This window comes from Cebus imitator, unplaced genomic scaffold, assembly GCF_001604975.1.
Source record: "Cebus imitator isolate Cc_AM_T3 unplaced genomic scaffold, Cebus_imitator-1.0 Scaffold8, whole genome shotgun sequence".
Taxonomy (NCBI): domain Eukaryota; kingdom Metazoa; phylum Chordata; class Mammalia; order Primates; family Cebidae; genus Cebus; species Cebus imitator.
In genome coordinates, this window is record NW_016107323.1 from 6,410,802 (window position 1) to 6,422,215 (window position 11,414).

Here is an 11,414-nt window from a genome sequence, read left to right on the forward strand (position 1 = left end):
AAAAAAGGGGGAAGGAGAAAAAAAAAAAAAAAGGAAAAAAAAAAAAAAAAAAAAAAGGGTTGACCCAGGGTGGTCTCTAACTCCTGGGCTCAAGCAATCCTCCCACCTCAGCCTCCTGAGTAGCTGAGACTACAGAGGTATACCACCACACCTGGCTAAGTTTTAAAATTTTTGTAGAGACAGGGTTTCACAATGTGACTCGGGCTGATCTTGAGCTCCTGGGCTCAAGTCATCATCCCATCTTGGCCTGCCAAAATGCTGCGATTATAGGTGTGAACCAGTTCACCTGGCCACATCCGTAATTTTTTAAGATGGTCAACGAAATAGTATCATTCTTGAGGATGAAGAATAGGAAATAGAAAGATGAACTTCCAAAATATGAAACTTGACTAGTTTTATGCCTTTCTTTCCATGAGGGCTTTTCTTCTACAACACGAGCCTGTACACATTGTGATTGTGGTCAGTGATGACTGCTTTAGAGAAAATGAGGTTGACATTGAGCCGATCCTAGTAACTGTGGAGTATCTTTGGAAAGATTTTGAGTCAGATGATGGGAGAGTTGACTTTTCATGGGATATTCAGGCCCTCTGGTTCCATGGTCCCCGTATCAAATCTGAGAAGCTGAGCACTTGGATAAGCCCCTTCCTTACCCCAGAATGTTCACCTGCACTTACATGAAATGACAGTCTTTTAGTCCAGTACTTTCTGGTCCAGCTGGTGAAAGCATTTCAACTTGGCGTTGATGGAGTGTGGTGCTGTGGATTGAGACTTCTCTTTTTCTTTTGAAGGATGAAGAATGCATTCGTCCTGGTCCTGCTACGGACTTGAGTTTCCTAGAGAAATTGGAAGAGAAAGTGGGCAAACATGCACACTTTGAAACGTACATACTTTATTTGACCAGATTTCGCACGGGGGAAGATCATTGTGTATCCATTTTCTTTAGTATTTGGATAGTGTTCTTCAAGAGAACAACTACTTCACACATGAAAATATCTTTAGGATATACCACTCAGAGATGTGCCAGATCTTTGTTAGTAGAAATCAAACTTAAATGAATTACAAGCATAATTTTTTTTGAGACATGGTCTCAGTCTGTCACATAGACTGGAGTGCAGTGATGTCATCACAGCTCACTGCAGCCTCAACATCCCAGGCTCAAGTGATCCTCCAACCTCAGCCTCCCAGGAAGCCGGGACTATAGACATGCACCACCATACCTGGCTAATTTTTATGTTTTTTGTAGAGACAGGGTGAAACCCTGGTCTGGAGCTTCTGGCTTCAAGTGATCCACCTGTCTTGGCCTCCCAAAGTGCCGGGATTACAGATGTAAGCCACTGTGCCCAGATATAAGTATAATTTTTTAAAAAGATGTTGTATTTTCCTTTATTGAGTGATCATTATATTTTGAACATGTGTATGTACATGAAATAATCTTTTTTAAAATTCAGGTATAAAATACAGTGATGTATATAGATTCGAAATGTACAACCTGATGAATTTTTGTATTTGTATGTGCCTGTGTAACCACCAGGCGGATCAGATGTAGAGTACCACAGCCCAGAAGATCAACTAGACATTTAACTTAGTCTTTGAAGTAAGGAGGAGAGAATTGAAAAGCATATGCTGGAGTCATTAAGACCTGTTCTGCTTGTTTCTTTTTTGTTTTTTTTTTTAAGATGGAGTCTCACTCTGTCTCCCAGGCTGGAATGCAGTGGCACGATCTCTGCTCACTACAACCTCTGCCTCCCAGGTTCAAGTGATTCTTCTGCCTCAGCCTCCTGAGTAGCTAGGATTACAGGTGCCTGCCACCATGCCTGGCTAATTTTTTTTTTTTTTGAGATAGAGTCTTGCTCTGTCCCCCAGGCTGGAGTGCAGTGGCACAATCTCAACTCACTGCAACCTCTGGCTCCCAGGTTCAAGTGTTTCTCCCAAGTAGCTGGGACTACAGGCACACACCACCACATCTGGCTATTTTTTTGTATTTTTAGTATAGATGGGGTTTCACCATGTTAGCCAGGCTGGCCTCAAACTCCTGACCTCGGGCAATTCACCTTCCTTGGCCTCCCAAAGTGCTGGGATTACAGGTGTGAGCCCACGCACTGGGCCACACCCGGCTAATTTTTGTATTTTTAATAGAGATGGGGTTTCACCATGTTGGCCAGGCTGGTCTCAAACTCCAGACCTCAAATGACCCACCCACCTTGGCCTCCCAAAGTGCTGGGATTACAGAATTGAGTCAATGCACCTGCCCCAAGACTAACTGAATGCTCCTGCGTTTGTGTTTCACCTGCTACAAGACGGAGTTATTAATATACCTACCATCCAGCTTTGTAAGTGATCCCGTGAATTGTCTAGTGTAGTTTCTGGCCATGGCAAAGACTTAGTAAATGGTGGTGGCTTTATCAGACCTGTTGTAGAATACTGAAAGGATAGTAAATGCAATTGCAAAGGATAAGTAAATGAAATTGCATAGTAAATTAAGAATGGAAAAATACATTGGGGTATATTCACAAATGGAATAATATATCACCGTGCAGTGAATAAGCTATAACTACATGCAATGATGTAAGTAAATTACACAAATGTGAGTAATAGAAGTCAGACACAAAAGAGGATATACTGTGGCCGGGCGCAGTGGCTCATGCCTGTTCTTCCAGTGCTTTAGGAGGCTGAGGCAGGCAGATCAGCTGAGGTCAGGAGATCAAGACCAGCCTGGCCAACATGGTGAAACCTCATCTCTACTAAAAATACAAAAATTAGCCAGGTGTGGTGATGCACTCCTGTAGTTCCAGCTACTTGGGAGGCTGAGGCAGGAGAATCGCTTGAACCCAGAAGGCGGAGGTTGCAATGAGCCAAGATTGCGTCACTGCACTCCAGCCTGGGTGACAGAGCAAGACTCCATCTCAAAAAAAAAAAAAAAAAAAAAAAAAAAAAAAAAAAAAAAAGAGAGTACATTACTATATAATTCCATTCCTATGCAACGCATACAGCTAGGTAAAAATTAACTTATGCTGCTACATGTCCGGTTGCAACTGGAAAGGGCTTAAAGTAGGGGTTCTCAGGGACTGGTAACGAAAGCTCTGCTTCTTAATCTGGATGCTGGTTACAAAGGCATGTGTTTTCAAAAATTCATTGAGCCATACACTTGGAATATATACAGGTATTGATCGACTTACCACCTATGCAACTTACGACCATTCGACTTTACCACCACAATCGCTAGCCACGAGTGCTCCACGTCTGGCAGCACAAACGTTGCCCAGCTGGGCATACGACAGTGCGGACCAGCTTCTGGCAGCACTACCATCTCCACGTGCACCATTTCAACTGTACATATAGCCTACTCAACTTACGGCCAAATCGTGTTACGACCGGTCCGTGGTCCCGACCGTGGTCGTAAGTTAAATCTGGCCAGGCGCAGTGGCTCACATCTGTAATCCCAGCACTTTGGGAGGCCAAGGCAGATGGATCACCTGAGCTCAGGAGTTCGAGACCAGCCTGGCCAACATGGTGAAACCCTGTCTCCACTAAAAATACAAAAAAATTAGCCAGGAGTGGTGGCTCACGCCTGTAATCCCAGCTACTAGGGAGGCTGAGGCAGGAGAATCACTTGAACTCAGGAGGTGGAGGTTGCAGTGAGCCAAGATCACACCATTGCACTCCAGCCTAGGCGACAGAGTAAAACTCCATCCAAAAAAACCCTCAAGAATCTGTAGAAACTGAAAATGGATGTTTCATGAGTAGTTTAGTCTCTCAACATCATAAAAATGTAAGATATAAAATTGTTCTTAGTTACTTCACCTAGAAAAACAGGAGTTAATTCGTTATACAAATATATGTATTTCTGTGGCTCTTGTATACTTTTATTCCTCAGGGTTTATGGGAAGAAAGGATTTTTTTTTTTTGAGACAGGGTCTCACTGTGTTGCCCAGGCTGTAGTCTAGTGGGTTAATTATAGCTCACCGCAGCCTCAAATTCCTGTAGTCAAGCAGTTCTCCTGCCTCAGCCTCCCGAGTAGCTGGGACTACAAGGCACATGCCATCACTCCCAGCCAGTTTTTTGTATTTTTTAAAAGACAGGGTCTGGCTGTGTTGCCCAGACTAATCTCAAACTCCTGGCCTCAAATGATCCACCTGCCTCAGCCTCCCAAAGTGCTAGGATTACAGATGTGAGCCACCATGCCTGGCCAAAGGATCTAATTTTAAAGAAATCTTGGTCTATAGCCAGCAAATAAGTAACAAGACTTCCTGGGAGCCTCCCTGTGTTGTGGCTTTCAGTGTGGACCCAACTGGTTGAAGACATCTCTCTCTCACTCTTTGCTTCATATATTGGTACCATTTTGTCTCAGTGAAGTAAAAAGTTCCATTCATGGGCTAGGTACAATGGTTCAGGCCTATAATCTTACCAGCACTTTGGGAGCCAGAGGCGAGCAGATCACAAGGTCAGGAGTTCGAGATCAGCTTGGCCAACACGGTGAAGCCCCATCTCTACTAAAAATACAAAAATTAGTCAAGTATGGTGGCACATGCCTGTAATGCCAGCTACTCCAGAGGCTGAGGCAGGAGAATCGCTTAAACCCAGGGGGCAGAGGTTGCAGTGAACCAAGATCATGCCACTGTACTCCAGCCTGGGCGACAGAGCAGGACTCATCTGAAAAAAAGAAAGGAAAGCTCAACCCATGCCTCTTTCTGTCTTGTAGCCGTAAGCTGGCTGGTCCAAAGGACCGAAAGAGGATTGGCTGGATGGAGTTCCGCCTCCTCCACTACGCAGGGGAGGTCACCTACTGCACCAAGGGTGAGTGGCCATGGGGTACAGGTGACAGCCATGTATGTGCCCAGCTTGGTGTCTTACAATAAGTTCCGAGTCTATGGAGGAAATGGTGCACAGCCATCCCAAACGTTCCCTAACCTCACATTCAAGCCATTTGAAAAAGTCTTTCTAATTGTATTGTGTTTATTATTTTTGTAAACAACCACTTTACTGAGATGCAAATTCACATATCATACATTTACCCCATTGAAAAATGTGCAATTCAGTGTTTTTAGCATTAATATATTCAGAGTTGTGACATTACCACCATTCGTTTTATTTTATTTTATTTTTATTTTGAGAGGGAGTCTCGCTCTGTCGCCCAGGCTGGAGTGCAGTGGCGCAATCTCAGCTCACTGCAACCTACGCCTCCTGGGTTCAAGCCATTCTCCTCCCTCAGCCTCCCAAGTAGCTGGGACTACAGGCACCCACCGCCACACCAGGCTAAATTTTGTGTGTGTGTTTTTAGTAGAAACAGGGTTTCACCATGTTGGCCAGGCTGATCTGGAACTCCTAACCTCAAGTGAGCCACCTACCTCGGCCTCCCAAAGTGCTTGGATTACATGAGTGAGCCATCATACTGAGCATTATTTTTACTTTTAAATAAGAGTATATTTCTAAGGGCTGGGCATGATGGTGGCTCACACCTGTAATCCCAGCACTTTGAGAGGCTGAGGCGGGTGGATTACAAGGTTAGGCGTTTGAGACCAGCCTGGCCAACATAGTGAAACCCTGTCTCTACCAAAAATACAAAAAATTAGCCGGGCATGGTGGCAGGTGCCTGTAATGCCAGCTACTTGGGAGGCTGAAGCAGGAGAATTACCTGAACCTGGGAGGCGAAGGTTGCAGTGAGCTGAGATCACGCCAATGAACTCCAGCCTGGGCAACAGTGTAAGACTCTGTGTCAAAAAAAATACATATGAAAAGAGTATATTTCTAAGAATCGTTTAAAAAGTAATAACACGTACAGGTATTCGGGGTTTTTTCTTTGAATGCAAAATGACAAAAAGGTAAAAAATGTTTTTAATAGGATGAGTCTCTTTATGCAGATAATCCCTTGATTTTGTTTAAAGAATAAAGGTAATACACATGTAGAGCTAAAACCCGCAGACAGCACAGAAAAGAACAAAAGAGAAACTCAAATGCCTTTTACTCTGTATCTCCCTCGGTGGGGACCACAAGAATCAACGATTTCTTGTAACTACTTCCAGGAAAATAGAAATGTTTTCTGCATTCACCTATGAATGTAAGAAAACACACACACACACACACACACACACACACACACACTCACTCACTCACTCTACCTTGATCTCACTTTTTTCTGTGTTGGTAGGAGTTGTCCATGTGCTTAGTGCCAGGCAGATAGGTGGGGGGACATCATGGATATGGAAGTCTGATTCTTTTACTACCTGCTCTGAGTTTTTCTACTTCTTTGCAGCACCAGGAATTATGTCATCTGCATATTTGAGTTCTGGGATATTGCTGAGAGTAATCTCATGCTATATTATTTGATTTTTGTTTTTTGTGTGGGGAATGAAGCCAGCTTGCTTCTATGCCACCATGCCTTTTTTATTTTTATTTAATCATTTTTTTTGAAAGAGGGTTTCACTCTGTTGCCTACACTGGAGTGCAGCGGCACAATCATAGCTCACTGCAGTCTTGATTTCCTGGGCTCAAGTGATCCTCCTACCTCAGCCTCCCAAGTAGCTGGGACTATAGGCATGTACCACCACATGCAGCTAAGTTTTTTTTAAAAAATTGTGTAGAGACAGGCTGGTCTCAAACTCACTATGTTGCCAAGGCTGGCCTCAAATCCCTAGGCTCAAGCGATCCTCCTGCCTCAGCCTCCCAAAGTGCTGGGATTACAGGCATGAGACACCATGCTTGGCTGTCCCAATCCTTTTTTAAAAAAATCTGTTTTTGCCCTCATAATGCCATTTAGTTTCTAGTTTCTAGTGTAATTAATAACTGATTAAGTTTTAGGTAAATAGATAAGCCACGTTTTCAACCTGGAAATGACATGTCTGTCTTTGTCTGAAGTTGCTGTTGGGCCCCACCAGCCGTGGTGCTTAAGTTTGTGGGTTTGTTTTTTCTCCGTAGTGGGGAATTTTCTCATCTATTTACAGAGTCCCAGCTGGCTGTCCTTGAGGTTCAGTGTCCCCTCTGTTTCTGTATATTTAGTGTATGTGTGTTTCTTTGCTATTGGACTAGGGCAGGTGTACAATACTTAGTGTAAAGGCTGTGCATATTTATATGCTAGCTTATCAGGGTTGAGTATAGCATTTGTGCCATGAGTTCAGTTTTGAGGGCCTGGTTCTCACTGAGGGACATGTTACCCCCCCGGGATATGTGGTAATGTCTGGTATATTTGTCCATTCTCACATTGCTATAAAGAACTACCTGAGACTGGGTAATTTATAGAGAAAAGAGGTTTAATTGACTCTAAGTTCTGTAGGCTGTACAGGAAGCATGGCTTGGGAGGCCTCAGGAAACTTACAATCATGGCCGAAGGTGAGGGGGAAGCAAACACATCTTACGTGGCTGGAGAAGGAGGAACAGAGAGAAGGGGGAGGTGCTACACACTTTTAAGCAACCAGATATGGTGAGAACTATCATGAGAACAGCGAGAGGGAAATCTGTCCCTATGACCCAATCACCTCCCACCAGGCCCCTCTTCCAATGCTGGGGATTGCAATTTGTCTTGAGATTTGGGTGAGGGTACAGACCCAAACCGTATAATCTAGAGATACATTTGGTTGCTGCAACTCGGGAGAGTGTTACTGGGATCTAGTGTAAATAGAGGCCTGGGACACTCCTCAACATCTCACAAGGCACGGGACAGCCCCCACCGCAAAGAATGATCCAGCCCCTGACTGGGTGCAGTGGCTCACATCTCTAATCCCAGCACTTTGGGAGGCTGAGGTGAGTGGATCACTTGAGGTCAGGAGTTCAAGACCAGCCTGGCCAACATGGTGAAATCCCATCTCTACTAAAAATACAAAAAATTAGCCAGGCATGATGGCAGATGCCTGTAATCCCAGCTACTCTGGAGACTGAGGCGGGAGAATCAATTGAACCGAGGAGGCAGAGGTTACAGTGAGCCAAGATCGTGCCACTGCACTGCAGCCTGGGCAACAAGGCAAGACTCTGTCTCAAAAAAAAAAAAAAAAAAAAAAAAATGACCCAGACCCAAATGTCCATAGTGCCAAGGCTGAGAAACTGTAATCTAATCCGAAGACATTATTTTTCAGAATTTCCCTTTGTAATGAGTTGGGACGGAATTGTATTTTTAGGCAGAACCATTGATTCAAAAAAATTTTATTCAATGTTTTACAGGATTCTTGGAAAAAAACAATGATCTCCTTTACAGACATCTGAAAGAAGTAAGTCTGAAACTTAACTGTATGTGTTTCTGATGATTTTGAAATATTACCCATGCTAGTGATTTTGGTAGAATTTGCCTTCTGAATTTTTCTTTTCCATGTGTCGTGTTAGAACTCCAGCATATCATGGCCAGAACAGACATTTAAGATCCTCTGTGTGGACACTTCAGTCAACAAACCATTCAGATGTGTGTGTGCCCCTCCAGGCTACCAGTTCTGCAGTCATCAGTGAACAGGACAGAGTTCTTGTTCTTATGGGGCTTACAGTCTGGAGTTGGGGAAGCAGAGAATAAACATATACACAAATAAATTAGTAGTAGTGAGAATACTACAAAGAGAATAAACAAGGAGTCGTGGTTGAAGGGGACATGTTTAATTTAGGTGATTAAACACCCCCTCAGAGGTAGCTTTGAGCAAAAACCTGAATGAGAATGATTTTGGCCATACAAGGATCAGAAGTTATTCCAGGTAGAAGGACCAGCATGTACAAAGGTCCTGTGGCCTGGAAGAGGGGACATGTCAGAGGAGGGGACTGAGAGCTTAGCTGGGGCAGGTCCACAGGGGAAGTAGAGATTTCATTGTGGTGTCATGAGAATATACTGAGGCAACATGATCTGAGGATGAGGAAGCTGAGACCCAGACAGGTCACAGCTCTCACAAGGCATGAGGTGGGGGCTGGAGATGATATTAGCCCCCAGCGCTGCCAATGGAATTCCCAATCTCTTTGCCTTTCCATATATCTCATCAATCTGAAAAACGCTGCTACTTCTGCTGCTGCTGCTGTGTTTGAGACATGGTGTCCCTCTGTTACCCAGGCTGGGGTGCAGAGGCGCCATCGTCGCCTGTAGCCCATGCAGCCTCAGCCTCCTGGGCTCAAGTGATCCTCCTGCCTCAGTCTGTGTACCAGGGATTTCATATACACACCACCACACCCAACTGATTTTTTTTGTTTGTAGAGACAGGATTTTGCTGTAGTTTCCCAGGCTGGTCTCGAACTCCTGGCCTCAAGTGACCCTCCCATCTCACCCTCCCAAAGCACTGGGATTGCAGGCATGAGCCACCGCGCCATGCCTAAAACCTTAATTTTTTTTTAAGGCCCTCAATTTTGTATGAAAATACTTAACTGTTTCATACAAAATTAGATTATATTAGCTTGGTTTATAAAAAGCTTAACCCTAAAGGCAACATTTTCAAGCGAGCAGGTGAACAGTCACCTCAGGGGTTTTTTCTGCCTTCCCGGACTTTCTCTACCACTTCTGGGACGGGTTGTCTCAGCCTTTTCGGACCCAGGGTAGACGAGCAACTCCTAACTTTGGATCCACCAGACAGTCACTCTCTGGGTCTGAGTCCCAGTCCAGCCCCTTCCCTGCTGGGGATTTTGTGGCCAGTTTCCCCATCGGTGAAGTGGGCCTGCTGATGTCCTCCTCATGCAGTAGCTGTGAAGAACACGGGAGTAGCAGTGTCTGGTTGACAAATGGGAGACAGCGTTCCTCCAGCGGCTTCCCCTCTAGGGGTCATGGCCGTCAGCTTCACAAAGCAATCCGCGGAGAAGGTATCACACAGAAAAAATCTCTGAATCTCTCCCTTCACCAACCAGGGCAGGATGGAACACTTCTAATCTTTTTCTTTACTATTGGAATATTGTTCTTCCATATCACTGTAGTTTAGAATGGCAATGGGTTAAACAACAACAAAAAATTCAATTAAAAAAACTGGGGGGCCAGGCTCAGTGGTTCACGCCTGTAATCCCAGTACTTTGGGAGGCCGAGGTGGGAGGATCGCTTGAGCCCAACCTGGATGACATGGCGAAACCCCATTCCTACCAAAAAAAAATGAGCTAGGTGGGGTGGCATGCTCCTGTAGTCCCAGCTACTTGGGACGCTGAGGTGGAAGGATTGCTTGAGCCCAGGAGGGAGAAGTGCAATGAGCTGTGACCACGCTGCCGCACTCCAGCCTGAATGACAGAATGAGACTCTTTCTCAAAAAAAAAAAAAAGAAAAAAAAATTTTTTTGAGTCATGGCAAAACATACATAACAAAATTTAGCATTTTAATGATTTTATTTATTTGCTCTTTTTGAGACAGTCTTGCTCTGTCACCCAGGCTGGAGTGCAGTGGTGTGATCTCAACTCACTGCAACCTCTGCCTCTCGGGTTCAAGTGATTCTCCTGCCTCAGCCTCCTGGGTAGCTGGGATTACAGGTGCGTGCCACACATGTGGCTAATTTTTGTATTTTTAGTAGAGAAAGAGTTTCACCATGTTGGTCAGGCTGGTCGCGAACTCCTGACTTCAGGTGATCCACCCGCCTTGACCTCCCAAAGTCCTGGGATTACAGGCATGAGCCAATGCGCCCAGCTGCATTTTAATCATTTTAAAGTGTACAATTCAAAAGTGTTGAGTAGATTTACATTGTTGTTTAGTTAATCTCCAGAACTGTTTGCATCTTGCAAAACTGAAACAGTCTCCACTAAACAGCTACTCTCTCTTCCCCCTCCCAGCAGCCCTGGAAATACCATCTACTTTCTACCTCTAGGAACTTGACCCCTCTAGGGCCCTTATATGAGTGGAATCACACAGTGTTTGTCTTTTTGCGACTGGCTTATTGAACTTAGCATAATAAGCATAATACTTGTTTCACTTAGTATAAGGTTCATTCATGTTGTGGAATATGTCAGAATCACCCATTTGAAGGCTGAATAGTATTCCATGCTACGTATATAGGGAAAATATTATTTTTCTTGGTAGAGAATTACATTTTTTAAAAATTAAGGACTTTTGGTCATGTGGATTATTTTAAAAATACATACACAGGGGAGAAAATCAAGCAGTACAAAAGCGACCGCCCTAGGCCCCAGGTCAGCAAGTCTCTCTCCCGAGAGGTAGCTGCCCTCACTTTTGTATCGTGGGGCCTTCCAGGGATCACACAGTGTGTGTACGTGTGTCTCTTTTTTTCTGTTTCTCTTTGCACAATAATGGCGCACCGTGTGTGGGGGTCTGCATCTTGCTTTTTTCACTTAACATCATTATCTTGGAGATCATTCTTTTTTTTCTTTTTGAGACAGGGTCTCTGTCACTCAGGCTGGAGTGCAGTGGCGCAATCACAGTTCACTGCAGCCTCAACCTCTAAGGCTCAAGTGATCCTCCCACCTCAGCCTCCTGAGTAGCTGGGACCATAGGCGAGCACCACGACGCCTGAATTTTTTTTTTTTTTTTTTTTTTT

General features: G+C 44.4%; 1 protein-coding gene across 1 annotated transcript in view; it reads left to right on the plus strand.

Moving 5' to 3' along the window:
- The window catches only part of MYO1H (myosin IH), a 62,937-nt gene that overhangs the window by 24,567 nt on the left and 26,956 nt on the right, over positions 1 to 11,414 (plus strand). The window contains exons 13-15 of the mRNA XM_017541604.2: positions 789 to 880; positions 4,700 to 4,794; positions 8,149 to 8,195. Coding sequence (XP_017397093.1) covers positions 789 to 880; positions 4,700 to 4,794; positions 8,149 to 8,195 — 234 coding nt within the window. The remainder of the gene's footprint in view (positions 1 to 788; positions 881 to 4,699; positions 4,795 to 8,148; positions 8,196 to 11,414) is intronic.